This window comes from Dermacentor silvarum, chromosome 4, assembly GCF_013339745.2.
Source record: "Dermacentor silvarum isolate Dsil-2018 chromosome 4, BIME_Dsil_1.4, whole genome shotgun sequence".
Classification (NCBI taxonomy): Eukaryota; Metazoa; Arthropoda; class Arachnida; order Ixodida; family Ixodidae; genus Dermacentor; species Dermacentor silvarum.
The window spans coordinates 215,345,244-215,363,980 of NC_051157.2; the positions used below are offsets into that span (position 1 = coordinate 215,345,244).

The window sequence follows — 18,737 nt, forward strand, 5'->3', positions numbered from 1 at the left end:
CATGGTGGAACTTGCAAGGACACGTCCGCTGCGGAGTTCCGTCTTGAGTAGTACCCCAGCACTTCCACCAAAATCTCACGGGAAACTGTATAACTGAAAATATATTTACAAAATATATACAGCGAGCTGTTGCACTGCCAAGATCGCGGAAAGACAATCTCTTCAATCGTCGTCTTCTTCACTCAAATGGTCAACGTCATCTTTGTCCCATTGCACGCAGTCTCGTAATAATATTACAGGCAATGCTTGATAATTCCTCAAACTGCCCTGCTAAGCTAGCATCACGCGAGAGTGTTCGCGTGTTGAACGCTGCCACGTTCAGTTTATGACGAGTGTATTGTCAACCTAATCGAACGGTACAAGGTTTTGTCCTTGCGTGAATGTGGTTAATCCGCCCAGCAAATGTACCGCTCAGGAAATGCCAGGCTCTGGACTAAACACTGCAATTTGTCATTACTAAAGAGTTATTGCGTAAGAAAAGAACTAATATTTCACTTCTGTTTCATCCTTAGAATGGTACAGCGAAGGAATGCACGAAGAAGACACACTTTGTCTCACTTTGCCTTCGCCGTATTCCCGCTCACTTCCCATGAAACAATCAACAACCGAAAAGCCGGACTCGAAACGCTGCTCAAGTTCTGGTTCAAGGAGACACAAATCGGAACACTAACTATCAACAATCTATAGCGCCACATAATGAAGAAAAAATAAGGGCAACAATTAGGCCTTATGTTGAAAGCAACCCATTGTTCTATTTATTTATATCACCCTTGTTTAATTCGGAGGTAAACACTGTGAATGCGGGAGATGGAAGTTCAAGCCGATGAGCAACACGACAACAAGGTGAGAGCAGGAGCCAACATTTCGACAAGTGGACTTATATTTTATTGCGATAGCAATTATATGGACACTCAAAAGCAGATTTCTGCCGTCGGCGTCGCCGTCGCCGTCGCCGTCGCCGTGAGGTTCCGTATGACGTCATTTGGAGAAGAAATCGTCGCCGCGCGCCGAACGCTGTATGTGCGAGTGAAAGGGCGCGAGGGGCGCGTCTTTCACGGGGAGTGAACGCACGGTGGAGAACAAACGCGCGTTCTGCGCCGTGCTCGCTTAAGGGCTGCAGAAGTAGGCGTCTCTTTTCTCCTTTACAATCACCATATATGTAGAGCAAACGCGCCTTCTTCCGACGCGCGAGAAGCCGTGGGGGAGGGGGAGGGAAGGGAGGCGACGTTTAGCTGCGGCACCAAGTGCCTATTTATATCAGAAGCTCCGGCAACAGTCACCAACGCCGCACGCATTTTGAGCGAACGCGGGCAAAACGCCGATGGCGTCGACAACAGTTCGGCGTGTTGCCGATGCTGCTGCATGTCCAAGTTTATACAGCTGATAAAGCTAATATCATTACTCCGTATGGACGCCTACGAGCGGTACCGGAGCTCCGGTGTCACCCCTTACGAACAATAAAAGTTTACTCACTCACTCATACTCCGTATAGCTCTCTACAAGTTTGCTATCGCAATTGATGCTTCGCCTTTCAGGTGAAACTGCGACCACTTTTTTTTTTCAAGGCGACATATGATCTCCTCGGCACAATATATATAGGTACAGTTCAATTGTTTAAATTGGAATACAACCTAGTATTCATGAAAAGGACGCTACGTTGGGCATCTTGGCATTCCATACTGAAACCATTCACAGTGCGAAACGACAAGAACACATAGAAAAGATACACGTCGATAGTCAATGCTTGTCCGTGTATCTTTTCATCGTGTTCTTGTCATTTAGCGCTGTGAATGGGTTCTACTATTGATGTAGCGTACGGATGACACCTGAAATTGGCAACGCTCACTTGTTTTCACTTGTGCACCTTACTCGCGCATTCAGATTAGACGCGGGAGCACCTGTCTAGCACATTTTAGAATTGTTTGGCCTGTACATTCTAGCACATGTACGTTCTGTCGGAGCTAAACAAGATGCATTTTTCAAGTTAGAAAGCCCGTCACGAAAACTCGTTGCACGTAGCCGCTGCATGAGAGCTGCGCTGGCCAGAAGTAGCTGCAAAAATTGTTCACAAGGGCTCTTTCAGCATCGTCATAGTGTTCTCTTCAGTAGATAACTGGAAAGTGCCGATGTGTGGATTAGATGTGTGTGCTACTTTAGGTTGTGCTGCCTGGTGAACTAAATTGTGCACATGTCAAAGGGGCCCTGAACCACCCCTCGGGCTTTGTGAAATTACATAGTCCGCGGTTAGCATACGCTGCTGTGAACATGTCAGCCAAGTTTTGCTGTCGTACGCGGTGCGTGCAGTCACTTTCTCTTAAACGCTCTTGTTTCAACAGAAGCCATGATCCTCACGCTTTTCTGTGCGCTTTATTTAGTAATAAAGCAAATTCTGATTCGCGGCTGCTATTGGTCGCTGTGGTGGGCTGCACCGCGGCCGCCGCGGGGTGCCGCCACGAGTCCACTGGCTAATGGCACTGCGGCTTGCTGAGGACAACCGCTTTTGGCTTACGTTGAGCGCGTCGTAGTCACCAAAATGGAAGTGGTGGCGACTACGTTTACATCCTAAATGAAATTTGAACGGCGCGCCACGGTGACACTTTGAAGGCGGAGCGCTGTGGCCACGCCCCACCTCGCCGTAGCCGAAGGAACCGGGCGCACAGCGGACGCCGTGTTTGCCAATAACTCCGCTTCTGATGAACGCATTGAAGTACTCTTGCGACATGGTATTTCAGAAATAGCCTATTTTCACTTCAAGTGTCTTTCTCCACTTCGATAAAAAATGGTTGAGGACAAATTCCAACTCGAAACTTCAGGAAATAAACAAAGATGCAGCCACAGGAAGCACGACATTGGCACATAACATCGTCGATTCAGTGTTGACGCGCTTGGTATGCCAATCGTGTGCTGAAAGGGTCATAGTGTTGGAGCTGAAATTAGTTGCGGAAAGTTATGTCGCGTCGCTCTGACAGCAAATTTACAGCTGAGACCCCTGCAAAATAATGTCACCAACAGCTCTTTGTACAAGGCAAATGAAAGGCAGTTGTAACCGAAAACGCGTAATTTATTCTAAATTAAAAGACGTCCGACAAATAAAGTTTAAACCAACCGTGGGTAAAAAAAACACCGATGTCACCTACATTTATTTCCTTCGTTGTATTTTTTGGTTGCTAAGTAGTACGTCTTTCTTAACGCATCATTTCAGCCATTTCTGCCATCATTTCGATCATAATTTCGGGCAATTTCCTAACGCACATTGTTCGTAAGAACGTGCTAGCCCCGTTCTTACCAACAAATTTTCTCTGCAATGAGATTGTATGGCATTTCTGGGATTTTATGTCTGGCGCTGGCCACTGCCTTTATTATCATTTCTTTCGCTGTCAGCTCTGACCGACACCCATTCGTGGAACTTGAGTATTGACGGCTTTGTGAATGCCAAAGTAAAGTTGCTCACCAGACACGGTAGTGTAGACCGACTTGTGGCCGAGCTGTTTTGATTCGATGAAGGGCCGCACTGTTCCGGTCTTCTTGAGGACGAAGGTGTCCGGTTCAGCCGAGGCGGACACCACCGACTGCAAAGGCAAAGCAAAATGGAAAACCAAAAGGCAGCACCACTGAGTTCATACTAATGAAGTCGTCGGGTTGGCTGATATGAAAACCATGTGCGAAGACGAAGGGACTTTGGCAAGAAGGCACAATACAAGCGTTACGTCATTACTATAGCGATATAAAAACCACGTGCGAGACGAAAGGACTTTGGTATGAAGGCACAGTACAAGCGTTATGTGAAGCACGAATTGTATTTAAGTATCCCTGAAAATACATATAAACGTAGGAAACAAGATACAATGTGAAACAAACGATACCACACGAATACAGGTACCATAGATTGAAAGGACCACATTCTACTATAGAGAATTACCAAGACAAGCATATACACGCGTTTTCAAGCAACGTTAGCAATTCTTGGCTGTATCCTTGGCTGGTTCTATACTAACACTTTCTCGGAAAGCATTCAGAGTGATAACAATATTCAGCGTTGTGCTTTACCTCCTCGGGCAGTTTTCTAACGATGGCGCAAAGTCTTGTAATTGTTCTTGTATTCTTTCTCCTTTTGAAGTCGTAGCATTTTTCCATGATATACCCGTCAGCGTATTTCCAATTGCTAGTAGGTACAGCGTTTGACCGCTGGCGCCACGCTGCGCCGCTCGCGCGTACCATGTTTGTAGCCGCCGCCGTTGGAACGGAGGAGGCGTTGACGGAGAAAACGCTGGGTTGGTGGTGACTAGCCTGCTGTTGTGATCGCTGGTATTATAAACGCATCACTGTTTTGATGATCCAAATATAATCTAACTATCAGTCTACCTGATATAATCTCACTAGCAGTCTACCTGACTGGAGCAGTATTTTTTTATTTGGGGTGTTGCGGAGCGCAGCGTAGCAACACCCCAACGACCGCCGCTTCGCGTCGGTGCCCGGCACCAGGGCTGCCGCCATGGCACCGGGGTTCAAGCGACCGCGCTGGCAAACAGAGAGAAAAAAAAGAAAAGCGTGATATTAAGAAAAAAAATTCTAGCCCGGGCGAGATTCGAACCAGCGAACGCATGATCACCAAAGCGAGCGCCGTAGCCACTCAGCCATACAGCCACTTTTTTTTTCTTTAATGCATGGAAAATAAAATGGAAGGTATATTACAGTGCGGACATAGCTACACACTTAAAACTCGGTAAACACACACATGCGTCCAACAAGTGCATCCAGTCAGGCGGAGGTTCCTGCACGGCGTACACACTTCTTATATAAGCTGCACTTTCTTGAAATAATGATCTTGTAGATCGCGGGCTTTCGGCATGGCGATCACACATTCTAGCTCTCCATAGGCTATACAAACCCAGTACTACGAACATGTCATAGGGAGGACCGCCACTAATCTTAAACGGTAGGAATCTAATTGCGTATGGAGTGATGTCAATGTCCTTTTTTAAGCGTCCGTTGGAGAATGTCCCAGAAAAATATAGCATCTGTACAGTCTATAAAACAGTGATCTATAGTTTCAGCACGTGGACACAGTCGAAAGTTCGTGGACCATGGCACGAAGCAGCCCTTCGCCTTCAACCAGGTTTTAACAGGAAGTGTTTCCGTATGCAGTTTAAAGAAAAATGTTTTAGCTCCAGGAGGTATACACATTTTACGGACCCGCCTAAGTACATCCTGATAAGGCTGATTTAAATAAGGTGTACGATACAAAGGATCTGGGAAAATCGAATACACCAGTGCATCAGAAATTTCTTTTCGACTCGCAGTGAAAATGTACTCCAGGCTGAATCTAACTTTCAAGAAAAGGAATGAATCCACAACCTCCTTGAGAAAGCCCCAAGGAGCCTGTGTGACATCTTTGGCATCTGATGACACTACTATATCAGGAAGATAATGAGCTAATCGGAGCTGTAACATTTCACGCAAAAAGGGATGATCACTGTCTCGAAAGAAAAACAGACGAGAAACAATTTGCCTGACGAAGAGATGGACTAATCCTAAACCACCTCGTTCAAGAGGGACGAACAGATTATCGCGCCGCATGGATTCGCAACTCGAGCTCCAAATAAATGTTGCAAATACGCGATGCAGTGCCTGAATACGAAGTCTTGAGCAGTGCAGTACTTGCAGCACATACATGAGACGGGAAACTAAAAACACGTTGCACACTTCAGCACGACTGAACATTGACAAATTCCGTCCGCGCCATGAATTCACTTTACTTTGTATTTTCCCTACTTCCCCCGACCAATGACTGTTGCTATTTCTATACTGTGAGAGAGGTACACCTAAATAGCACAGATCATTTTTCCATTGAATGCCTGCGTAATGTGATGGCATTGTGGCCCATAGTCCAAACCAAAAACCTGAACTTTTTTCAAAGTTAATGCTGGCACCAGAAGCCGCACAAAATTCTTCTGTAATTGCGAGAGCAGTCTTTACACTCTTTTTATCAGTACAAAAGAAGGCCACGTCATCTGCATATGCAAGAACCCGAATCTCGCTCGACGGCAGTTTAAACCCTTGGAAATTTTCTTCTTTCAGGATGCTCATACAAAGTGGCTCCAAATACAGGCAAAAGAGAAGCGGTGACAAAGGGCATCCTTGTCTTACTGATGATAAAAGCCTAATCGGATCGGAGAGAGAACCATTCACTATCAACCTCGTTGAGCCATTAGCATAACATATTTTGACACCTTTAAGGAGCTGGGATCCGATATTTATATGCTCCAGTACACCAAACAGGAACGAGTGATTCACCCTATCGAACGCCTTAGCCAGATCTAGCTGTACCATTGCTACCTGTCCAATCCCCTCAGCTACACACTCAAGCACAGATCTCGCAACATGAATGTTGGTCTGAATGGACCGACCTCTGATGCCACAGGTTTGATGATCACCTACCACAGATCTTATCACGACTTGTAAACGGTTAGCTAATATGTTATGTACTGACGTCACATGTACATTTCATCGCTTATCACCCACGCAAGCAGCGGTGGCCTTATCACGAGTTTCACTCATGCTATAAAAGGAGTGTGCGTCAATAAACCTACGTTCATTTCACCACTGGGCGTCCGACTGATTTACTACATTGGCGACGAGGCGGACCGGCCCGGCGAGGCCGCCGTTAAAGAAGGCGGGATGGCTGTCGGCAAGATCGGCGAGTATCGTCTTGGCACGGGCGCGTCTTGGGATGAGTACGTCGAGCGGTTGGAAATGTTTTGCGACGCGAACAAGATAACAACGGACGAGCAGAAAAGAGCAGTTCTGCTGAGTTGTTGCGGCGAAGCAGCGTACGGGCTCATCGTAACCCTGGTGAAGCCAGTAAGACCGACCATGGCAAGCTACGACGAAATCAAGACGGCCGTTCGCAAGCACCTGCATCCGAGGCCTTCCGAGCTGCACGCAAGGTTTTTGTTCTACAGGAGAAACCAGGCGGCTGATGAATCGGTGGCAGACTACGTCACGGCTCTGCGGAAGCTAACGGAAGACTGCGGTTTTGGTGACAAGCAACTACCGCTGGACGTCATGATGCGAGATCGTTTCGTGTGCGGCATCAAGAACGAAGCAGTCCAGCAGAGACTTCTCGCCGAGCCCAACCTTACGTTCCAGGTCGCGTACGACATGGCCGTGACAGCTGAGGCTACAGCAAAGCAGCAGCGAGACATACGCAACCAGGGACGAGACGAGACAAAAGACAGCCAGGGCCTAATTCAAGCAACTCGCACGAAGCAAGACACCGCAGCGGAAGAGTCCAGTTGCTATCGCTGCAACGGTAAGCACGCTCCGCATTTATGCAGTTTTAGAAAGGCGGCATGTTTCAAGTGCAAGAAAATCGGACACATTGCGAAAGCCTGTCGTTCGAAAGACGAAGTTAGAAAGTTTCAAAGAAAAACTTCACACGAGCAGAAGAAAAAAGAGAGTAAAAGCAAGGGCGCCTACGAAATGACCGAATTATTTTCCCTCTGCGAGGTGAATGAGCAAGAAGAAAAATTCATGGTTGAAGTACAGATTGAAGGGCAGAATGTACCCATGGAAATTGATTCTGGAGCATCGTGCTCAATTGTGAGTGAAGAAACGTTTCGCTCTATCGAGGGAAAGCAAAGTAAAATACCCCTTCGAGAGTCAAGCACAACGCTCGTAACCTGGTCAAAAGAGGCGTTGCCTGTAGTTGGTCGCGCAAGTGTTGTGGTGGAATTCAAGGGTTGGACGGCAAAGCTGCCTTTGTTGGTAGTGAAGAGAAGCGGTAACAGTTTGCTTGGGCGGAACTGGTTTAGGCCGTTGGGCATTGGGCTGCATGGAATTCAGCAACTGAATGTTGAAGACGTCACTTCACGATTTTCTGAGGTGTTTCGCAGTGACCTTCCTGGCTTCAATGGACCGCCAGTGCACATCGAACTGAAAGACGACGCCAAACCAACGTTCCTCAAAAGTCGTACAGTTCCACTAGCACTGAAAGACGATGTGGCCAAGGAAGTGGACCGCTTGGTGCAACAAGGAGTCTGGGAACCAGTCGAGTACTCCAACTGGGCAACTCCGCTCGTGGTGGTAAGGAAAAAAGACGGAACCTTGCGTCTCTGCGGGGATTACCGTAGCACGGTAAACAAGGCAGTTAAAACCAGCGGGTATCCTTTGCCTACTGCCGCGGAAATATTGTCGACTCTCGGGTCAAGCAAGATATTTACTAAGCTCGACCTAGCTCAAGCTTATCAACAGCTTATTCTGGATGAGGTGTCGGCCGAAGTGCTCACAGTTAACACTATCAAGGGGCTACACAAGGTCAGGCGGCTACCGTTTGGAATTTCTGTCGCGCCATGGGTGTTTCAACGAGTCATCGACACGTTGTTGGCAGGCATTCCTGGCGTTAAAGCTTATCTTGATGATATCCTGATTTTCGGGCGTAACGCAGCAGAACACGCAGAAAGACTGGAAGCTGTGCTGTCGCGTTTGCAAAGAGCGCAGTTGAGAGTTAACAAGGAGAAGTGTGAATTCAACCAGACGAGCATTGAATTCTTGGGACATCGGATTGATAATACAGGGATTCACCCGAGCCAAAGCAAGACTGACGCCATCCAGCAAGCGCCAACGCCCACTAGCAAGAACCAGCTGCAAGCCTTTTTGGGGCTACTGAACTTCTATAGCAGTTTCCTCAAGGGCAGGACCGGAGCGGCGGAACCTCTATACCGGCTCCTAGACCACGACCACGAATGGGAATGGAAAGGTGAGCACCAACGTGCTTTCGAGAAGCTGAAGAAGCTACTTAGCTCCGATGCCGTACTTGTTTCTTATGACCCCGAGCGTCCCTTGATGCTGTGCTGTGACGCATCCCCTGTAGGGGTGGGGCGGTGCTGGCCCATAAAGCAGCTGACGGGAGGGAGCAACCCATAGCTTATGCTTCACGAACTCTAGGCGCAAGTGAGCGTAACTACGCCCAAATTGACAAGGAGGGTCTAGCAGTCGTCTTCGGGGTAAAAAAATTTCATCAGTACCTGGCTGGGCGAGAATTCACGGTGATAACAGATCACAAACCGCTTTTGGGTTTATTAAACACGGACAAGCGAGTGCCGGAAGTACTGTCACCCAGAATGCTGCGCTGGATTTTGTTGTTGTCTGCGTATAACTATCGCATCCAGTACAGGCGAGGTGAGGACAACTCTAACGCTGATGCACTCAGTCGACTGCCAGCCCCCGGGGACGAGGACGAACCACAACCACCTGGAGACGTGCTTCTACTGGAAGCTGTCGAGTGTGCACCGTTACAGGCACCGGACATCGTCAAGCTGATCAAAAAAGACAGCGTCTTGACCAGGGTGAAGGACTGGATCCTGAGTGGTTGGCCTTCGACACAACTAGACAGCACGTTTACACCATACGAGGTGAGGAAGACAGAGTTGTCGTTGCACCGGGGTTGCATACTCTGGGGGAATCGTGTGATAATTCCCGAAGCCGCAAGAGAGCGAGTGCTCCAACTACTGCATGCAAATCACCCGGGGATGAGCGCTATGAAAGCAGCAGCTAGAGGGCTCATGTGGTGGCCAAAAATGGACCACCAGATTGAAGAGTACGTACGGTACTGCCAGACATGTCAGAGCAACCGACAAAGTGACCCCAAGGCTCCCGTTCACTTTTGGGTCAAACCCGACCAACCTTGGAGTCGTCTACACATGGATTTCGCGGGCCCAGTCAAAGGAGATGTATTCCTTGTCGTGGTAGATGCGTACAGCAACTGGGCGGAGGTTGAAATCATGTCATCAATGAAATCTGCGGCCGTCGTGACAAGCTTAAGGAAAATGTTTGCGACACATGGTGTGCCAGACGTTATCGTTTCGGATAATGGAACGGCCTTCACAAGCGCTGAGTTGCAAACTTTTTTGAAGTGTAATGGTGTGCGTACTGTTTTTACTGCACCTTATCATCCCGCCAGTAATGGCAGAGCCGAGAGGATGGTAAGAGAAGTGAAAGAAGCTCTAAAAAAGCAACGGGAAGGAACAACACAGTGCAAGATTTCGCGATTCCTGTTTAAACAGCACACGACGCCACATTCTGTCACAGGGAAATCGCCAGCAGAAATGATGATGGGGCGAAGGTTGAGAACTGCGCTGGATCGTCTTCATCCGGACCGACAACATGCACCTGAGGTTCAACACCCAGTTACCAAGAGGTACTGTGTCGGTGACACTGTCTACTCTAAAAGCTTCACTCCAGGTCCCAGGTGGAAGGCGGCCAGAGTGGTGGCGGTCAGAGGCCCTGTGTCGTACACGGTCCAACTGGATAACGGCGAGCGCCATCACCGACATCGGAACCAACTGAGAAGCGCCTGGACGAGGTCCGAATCAGACAAAGGTACCGAGGAGGGCTGCCATGCCGAGTTGTTTCCCACGGCAACACGACCCCAGCCGCAGCCGACGGCCCCAGAAGCAACCACAAGGGCGAGCCCGAGTCAACCTGTTCAAGAGCCAAGCGCAAGACGCCCACAGCAGCAGCTGACGAACCCAGAGGCACCAGAGGCAAGCCCAGAGCATACCAACCAAGATTCGATCGCGCCTCGAAGGTCAACGCGCGTTCGACGGCCTGTCCTACGTTATGGCATTAATGAATAGCCCAACGTAGCTTTGTATTCTTTGTATAACTAATCTTAGAAGGAAGGAGTGTTATGTACTGACGTCACATGTACATTTCATCGCTTATCACCCACGCAAGCAGCGGTGGCCTTATCACGAGTTTCACTCATGCTATAAAAGGAGTGTGCGTCAATAAACCTACGTTCATTTCACCACTGGGCGTCCGACTGATTTACTACATAATACTTTTGCAAAAAAATTATAATCCACATTGCATAAGGAAATAGGCCGGTATCCGTCCACTTTTTGCAATTTAGTTTCATCATTGCTTTTGGCTATGAGTACAGTGTGCCCTTCATATTGTCACGAAGATAATTATAACGAGCTTGCCGAAAGAGAACAGCCTTCTTTTATGATGGCCGACACTCAAGAGAACGCGCGCACACCTGCGCCCTTCGTCGTCTTCTCTCTGGCGATCTTGTGCCTGTAGTGGGCAGCTGACTTATCACGATCGGTGCCTGTAGTGGGCAGCTTACTTCGCGTCATTACTCCCCACGTGAAAAGCGACCGTCCCGGTCGCCGGTTGGAGAGGGTAAAGGGGGACAGAGAGCGTGGGAGAGAGTTGATCAGAGGGGCACTTCTTCGCGGGCGTAGTACGGCTTCATACGTACTACGTGCACAATCTCGGCTCGTGCTCGCCGTCGGCTCGAGCTCATATTGGTACTCTGAGGGACGACCTCGTAGTTCACGTCGCTGAGTCGCCTGACGATCTTGTACGGGCCAAAGTATCGGCGCAGTAATTTTTCTGACAGCCCCTGATGACGGACGGGTGTCCACACCCAAACATAGTCGCCGGGTTCGTACTGGATGTGCCTTCGGCCACTGTTGTAACGGCGGGCGTCGGTACTCTGCTGGTTGCGGATGCGGTTGCGTGCAAGCTGTCGAGCTTCTTCGGCTTTCTGGATGATGTCGTCAGCGTTGTCACTTCTTGTGGTTCCGTTGTCTACCGGGAGCATGGCGTCTAAAGGTGTTGTTACGCAGCGCCCATAAACCAGTTCAAATGGTGTGAATCGGGTGGTTTCCTACACGGCCGTATTGTATGCAAATGTCACGTATGGTAAAATTTGGTCCCATGACTTGTGCTCTACGTCAACGTACATGGAGATCATATCGGCCATAGTTCTGTTGAGGCGCTCGGTTAGTCCATTAGTTTGTGGGTGATAGGCCGTGGTTTTCCGATGATTGGTGTGGGTCAGCGTGACGATCTCTTGCATTAAGTCAGCAGTAAACGCAGTTCCTCGATCGGTTATTAAGATTGAAGGGGCCCCATGACGTAGTACGATTTCATGGACAAAAAACATCGCGACTTCTGTAGCAGTTCCACGGGGCACAGCTTTGGTTTCTGCGTACCTCGTTAGGTAGTCCGTTGCGACGACTATCCATTTGTTTCCTGTGGACGACGTAGGGAACGGACCGAGGAGGTCCATTCCCACCTGTTGAAACGGTGCTGGAGGAGGGTTCAGGGGTTGCAGAAGACCAGCAGGTTTCAAAGGTGGAACCTTGCGCCGTTGACAATCACGGCAGCTTCTCACGTAGCGCTGAACGGACGAGAATAGTTGTGGCCAGTAATACTTTTGACGTATGCGCGCTAACGTCCTGGCGAAGCCTAAGTGTCCGGCATACGGGTCGTCATGACACGCCTGCAGTACTTCTTCGCGCAGCGAAACCGGGACGACAAGAAGGAACGTTTCTTGGCTGTTTTCGGAGTTCTTTGTGTAGAGCACGTCGTTCCGGAGGCAGTAAGAAGTCAGACCGCGTGACATCGGTCGTGGGACAACAACGTCGGCTCCCTGAAGGTATCTGATGAGGGGGAGCAATGTACTGTCTGCACGTTGGAGGTCAGCCATCTCGACAGTGTCCACTACACCGAGAAACGAAAAATCTTGCTCTACGTCACAGGGCTTCCAAGGTACAGGTGCACGTGAGAGGCAGTCAGCGTCGCCATGCTTCTGTCCGGATCGATATACCACTGTGACGTCGTACTCCTGAAGGCGGAGGCTCCAACGAGCGAGGCGGCCTGAAGGGTCCCTAAGACTCGCAAGCCAACACAGTGAGTGGTGGTCACTTATTACGCGAAAAGGGCGGCCGTAAAGGTAGGGTCGGAACTTGCCGATGGCCCAAACGACAGCTAGACACTCCTTTTCAGTCGTGGAATAGTTGACCTCTGCCTTTGTGAGGCTGCGGCTCGCGTAGGCTAGTACTCGTTCGGCGCCGTCTTGCCACTGAACGAGTATAGCACCGAGCCCCACGTTGCTGGCGTCTGTGTGGATTTCTGTGTCAGCCTTGTCGTCGAAATGCGCGAGTACGGGGGCTGTTTGCAGTCGCTTCCGCAATTCTGTAAAGGCTTCCTGTTGTTCTTCCGTCCACTCGAAGGGTACATCTTGGCGTGTGAGTCTCGTTAATGGTTCGGCGATCCTTGAAAACCCCTCGACAAAACGACGGTAGTAGGCGCAGAGACCTAAGAATCGCTGAACTGCCTTCTTGTCTGTTCGACGCGGGAACTCAGCGACGGCAGCTAGCTTCTCGGGGTCTGGCCGAACACCGCGGGGGCTGACTACGTGTCCGAGAAACTTTAGCTCCTGAAAGCCAAAATGACATTTCTCAGGCTTGATAGTCAGATTTGCTTTGCTGATTGCGAGGAGTACATTCTTGAGTCGTTCGAGATGTTCATCAAACGTTCTGGAAAACACCACAACGTCGTCTAAGTAGACTAAGCACGTCTGCCATTTCAGTCCAGAGAGAACAGTGTCCATCATCCGCTGAAATGTGGCAGGTGCGGAACACAGGCCGAATGGGAGGACTTTAAATTCATATAATCCATCAGGAGTCACAAATGCCGTTTTTTCGCGGTCACGCTCATCTACTTCGATCTGCCAGTACCCAGACTTAAGATCCAACGAGGTGAAAAATTGGGCGTGGCGTAGACGGTCCAGAGCGTCATCGATCCGTGGCAGAGGATAAACGTCGCGTTTGGTGACACTGTTAAGCCGTCTGTAGTCTACGCAGAAGCGTAGTGTGTTGTCCTTCTTTTTGACTAAAACGACGGGTGACGCCCATGGACTTATGGATGGCTGAATCACGTCATCATCTAACATTTCTTGAACCTGGCGCTTTATCACCTCCCTTTCCGTAGGCGCAAAGCGGTAAGGATGCTGACGAACGGGGCGTGCTGACTCGTCCGTAGGAATGCGATGCTTCCTAACGGAGGTGCGCCGTACTTTAGACTCGGTAGAGAAACAGCCAGAGAAGTCGTTGATAAGGTCCAGTAGCTGTTGTTTCTGTCGTTCCGATAAGCCCGGGTTAATCTGAATGCGATCGCTCAGATTGGCCTCTATCGATGAATTAGGGGAAGCAGTTTCTAGCGAGGCGACATCAGTGAAGGCAGCAATTTGATGGAGGAAGGCGACAGCTGTGCCTTGCGGTAAGTGCTGGTATTCGTTGCTGAAGTTTGTCAGCAGGACTAATGAGCGTCTGTGCTGAAGCTGAACGAGGCCCCGTGCAATGCAGATGTTCCGCTCAAGCATTAACGGAATGTTTGCCTCGGCGATGCCCTCATAGCCGTCGAATGCGTCGCACGTTACCAGGGTCAGTAGGCTGCTTCTTGGCGGTACCGTTATGCTGTCTTCGACGATGCGCAAGGCGTGTTCGGTGGGATTCTCGTCGCCAGCGTCGCTTGCTATAGCTTTTGCCGTAGAGAACGTCACGCTCGATTTTTCCAGGTTAATTATGGCTCCATTCGCCTGTAGAAAGTCCATGCCGAGTATCAAGTCCCTCGAGCAGCTGGGCAGAATAATGAAGACCCCGACGTACGTAAATCCACAAATATTTACCCGAGCGGTGCATCTGCCCACAGGAATTAATAGATGCCCTCCAGCAGTACGGACATGCGACCCAGTCCACTGCGTAAAAACTTTCTTTAACTTTGACGCAAGCTCTCTGCTCATAATCGAGCTGTCCGCACCAGTGTCAATTAAAGCAGTAACTTCTTCGTCGTCTATGGTAACCAGTATGTCTGACGTTACCACTTGCCTTTGGGCACTGGAGTGCGACTGAACGTCGGTGCTTTGTCGTCGTTGTCGTCGTGATGGAGGATATTCGAAGCGCTCGGCGTCAGCGGCCTCACCTCCGGAGGTCGCTGGACTCAGTTTTCCGGGTTTGCAGGGCTGGGTGAACGACGCCTACGAGCGTCTCGATGAAATGAGGGACTTGGCGATCGGTATCGAGCAGGCGATGCAGAACGGGGCTCGTGCCTTCGCTGCTCGAATGAACTGTCGCGACTCGCGATGAAGTTCTCTATCTCCATCGGGCGCTGACCAGGTCGTGGACGAGGTGCACCTGGAGGGAACCCGCGGAGGCCCACTCGTCGATAGGGGCACATCCTGTAGACGTGGCCAGCCTCTCCGCAATGAAAACATAGGGGCCTGAGGTCAGGAGCCCGCCAAACGTCGCTTTTTCGGGGCCTCGACTCCTCGATGGACGATGGACTGCGACGCCTGAACACTACTTCAGTCTGTTCGGAGGGGCGCATGACGTTTGAGCGTACAGCGACGGTCGTCGTACAGCGACGGTCGTCGTACGGCGTCCGCATAAGTCATTCGGACTGGCTCCCGCTGTTGTGGTACCTCGTAGCGTTCAGGAGCTTGGACGGCTTGCCTAATCTCGTCGCGCACTATCTCCGCCACAGAAATTCGGGCTGTCGGCGCGTCGGTTAGCTGCATTTTGTGGAGCTCTTCTCTTACCACAGCCCTGATCAATTCGCGTAAGTCCTCGAGGTGGTTTTCCGAGGTCATGCTAGAGGGGCTGTGTGAAAGTTCCATCACGTTGCGGTTGTATTGTCTGGCACGCTGTCGAAGGGCCCTTTCCATTGCTGTTGCTTCAGCAAGGAAGTCTGCAAGTGTTGTGGGCGGATTCCGAATAAGTCCAGCAAAGATCTCTTGCTTCACACCTCGCATCAAATGTCGCACCTTCTTGTCTTCGGCCATTGAGGCATCCGCACGTCTGAACAGCCGAGCCATGTCTTCAGTATACGTGGTGACGCTCTCGTTCGGGGCTTGGAATCTTGCCTGTATTGCCAGCTCCGCTCGCTCCTTCCTGTCCATGTTGGAGTATGTGGCGACCAGCTGCTGTCGGAATTCGTGCCACGAAGTCAATGTCGTTTCATGGTTATGGAACCACGTCCTCGCGGAGTCTTGGAGCGCGAAGTACACGTTGCGCAACTTGCGGTCTTCGTTCCATCCGTTGCATTCGGCGACCCGCTCGAAATGGTCTAGCCAATCTTCCACGTCTTCAGTAGCATCTCCGTGGAACGCAATCGGCGTCTGTGGCTGGTTGAAGATGATCTGCGCCGGCGAAACAGCCGCAGCAGCAGGAGGCTGTGGGCTCAGGTTCATCGTCCGGATACGATCGGGCAACAGACCGTGCTCAGGTTGGAGCCCTTGAAGACGGCGGCTGGTGCGTACGTGCACAGGAGTAATCTCTCCCGGACTACTCACTGGGGATGAGTCAGGGGTACGCTGCGTCTCCGGCAATGGTATCATATACCCCGCACCTCCACCAGTAAAATGTCACGAAGATAATTATAACGAGCTTGCCGAAAGAGAACAGCCTTCTTTTATGATGGCCGACACTCAAGAGAACGCGCGCACACCTGCGCCCTTCGTCGTCTTCTCTCTGGCGATCTTGTGCCTGTAGTGGGCAGCTGACTTATCACGATCGGTGCCTGTAGTGGGCAGCTTACTTCGCGTCAATATATTGTGGCAGGTAGGTAACCTACCTCCAAGGCTTCACGGTACACCTGAAGTAATAATGGGGACAAGAGGGAACGAAAACACTGATAAAATTCGGCAGTAAGGCCATCCGGGCCAGGCGTCTTGCCTTTCGCTAATGAATCTATGCATGCAGTTATCTCATTAATATCAATGTCATCGTTTGTATAATCATAATCGTCCTGATTTAACTGAGGCAGCAGGGATACAAATTTGGTGGCAGACACACATGTATCCAATGGCTTATGGCTTCGAAATAGTTTTTGGTAATGTTCAAAAAACGCTTGAGTTATGAGGGTCGGCTCATTAACAACTATTCCACCATAGTCTATTTCTAGGATTTGTTTAGACAGCGCATGTCGGCGCTCATCACCTAGGGACCTACTGCATGGCTGTTCTTCTAGAAAACGCTGCGCTCGCGCACGCACTAGTGCACCTCTGTATTTTTCTGCGTACAAAACCTGTAACTGCGCCTTGGTGTTATGAATATCATCAATATATTCACCCGGATGTAGACATTCAAGTTCATGTAATTCCTTCAGAAGTCTATACAATTCTCTGTAGTTATTCTTTTGTCAAAGGCCAATATTGATGATTCTTCGATAGCTATCATTTTAATTTCCTGTTTGATTAATTCCCAAACAGCAAAAAGAGGCAAGTCCTTGCGACATGACAGATGAGCTATAAGCTCAGTAACACGCTTTAGGAAGCAATCGCGCGAAAGGAGTTGGTTATTAAATTTCCACAACTCCCAGCACATACGCCGGCTTTGGTATCGACGGCTACCAAAAGATGCTGAGACTAGGCAATGGTCACTGAAGAACACAGGGTGCACAGTGTAACCATGAATAAGTGATAGGGCGCTAAGCGAAACGTAAATTCGATCAAGCCTTGCATGCGAGATACCTTGGAAATGCGTGTAGCGACACCCTGCTTTTTCATGTTCCCCAATGTCCACAAGCTGATAATCACACATCAGGCGTTGCAACACATCACTACTTGGATCACGTCTCAGCCTCAATGACGCACGATCTTGCACATTACATACACAATTGAAGTCCCCAAAAAGGACCAATGCACGATCAGTAGACAAATGATGTTCTAGAGATAAAAAGAAACACTCTCGTTCACGTAGCTTGTTCGGGGCATAAACACACACAAATCTAAAGCTAATACCACTGATATCAATATCACACCATATTAGGCGCCCTTCCCTATCTGTAAACAAATGCAGCACATCACATTGTAAATGTCTTCTAACGAATAACATACAACCAGCGGAAACTCCTATTGCATGGCTTACACAAACATTATAGTCAGATAGAAATGGAGTTAGAGCTACTTCTGTGTTTTCATCGGATTCAATCTTTGTTTCTTGGATAGCAGCAATATCTAATTTCCTATTGCGTAGCAAACGAAGGAGTTGAACTTGCCGTCGCTTACTGCGTAAGCCACGGACATTTAAAGTACCAAAGTGGAAGGGAAGAGCGCCCGCCATGATTACCTATGTTGGTGCAGCGTTCACACGCTGCTCTAGGGGTGCATCACTCCCGTCTTGAGGAGGGGATGCGCTGGCGACCTTTTGCTGCACTTCAACACAAGAGACATCTGTGGGTGCAGGCGTTCCTCGGAGCGGTTTTGTCAACTTCGACACTTTGGGAACCCAGGCCTCCTTTCCCACGGACGATGGGTTGTCAGCTGGCGCTGGACACTTCTTAGTAGCCTCACACATCAATCCAGATTCCACTGATGGCGGGCGGTCTTGAACTGGTGGCAATTCTGCCCATGACATAGTTGGTTCGTCGTCAGGCAACTTAGTATCCTCCACAGCGGCAGGCTTCGGGCTAAGGCTATTTGCAGCCGATGAAGGCTTTGTCTCTTCCTGTCGATGAGCTTCAGCGGGTGTTTCACCGGTCGCATCCACAACCTCGCTCACATCCATTAGATGATCGGTGATGGTCTCATCCTCAGCTGGTCTGTTTCCACGAAGCTTGTCAGCGTAGGTTCCGATGCATGCATCTGCAATGTGACCGTAGCGGTGACAGTTGCTGCAGCGTGGTGTCCTACATTGTCGCCGGGTATGCCCGACTCTGTTGCACCGTAGGCAAAGTGGTGGTCGGCCAGGAACCAAGATGAGGCACTGGTGCCCGTATATGCTCAATAGGTGAGGCAGATTACTTGCAGAGACTCCGTCCTTCAGTGTAAACGCCACGTCGCGATTAGTCATTTGCCAGCCCTCCATGCCGTCACACCGCCACATTTCTCTCGTGATAGACTGCACTGTTCCATAAGGTTCTAGCGCTTCAACAATCCG

At 49.8% G+C, this 18,737-nt stretch overlaps 2 protein-coding genes across 6 annotated transcripts in view; one reads left to right on the forward strand and one right to left on the reverse strand.

The window, feature by feature from the left end:
• Positions 1-18,737, reverse strand: part of LOC119449227 (putative phosphoenolpyruvate synthase) — a 614,437-nt gene that overhangs the window by 328,669 nt on the left and 267,031 nt on the right. For all 5 annotated transcript variants that reach the window (XR_007466614.1, XR_007466613.1, XR_007466615.1 and 2 more), the window contains exon 19: positions 3,452-3,569. Coding sequence is in view for 2 of the 5 variants with exons in the window: in XM_049666356.1 (XP_049522313.1) it covers positions 3,452-3,569 (118 nt within the window). In the remaining 3 variants the exon portion in view is untranslated. The remainder of the gene's footprint in view (positions 1-3,451; positions 3,570-18,737) is intronic.
• Positions 6,481-9,185, forward strand: LOC125944926 (uncharacterized protein K02A2.6-like). The gene has a single exon (XM_049666357.1). It carries the CDS (start codon positions 6,496-6,498, stop codon positions 8,923-8,925), a length of 2,430 nt encoding a protein of 809 aa, XP_049522314.1. The 5' UTR covers positions 6,481-6,495; the 3' UTR covers positions 8,926-9,185.

Coding starts and splice junctions, on each gene's coding strand:
- LOC125944926 (XM_049666357.1), top strand. CDS start 6,496: ATGTACATTTCATCGCTTATCACCCACGCAAGCAGCGGTGGCCTTATC.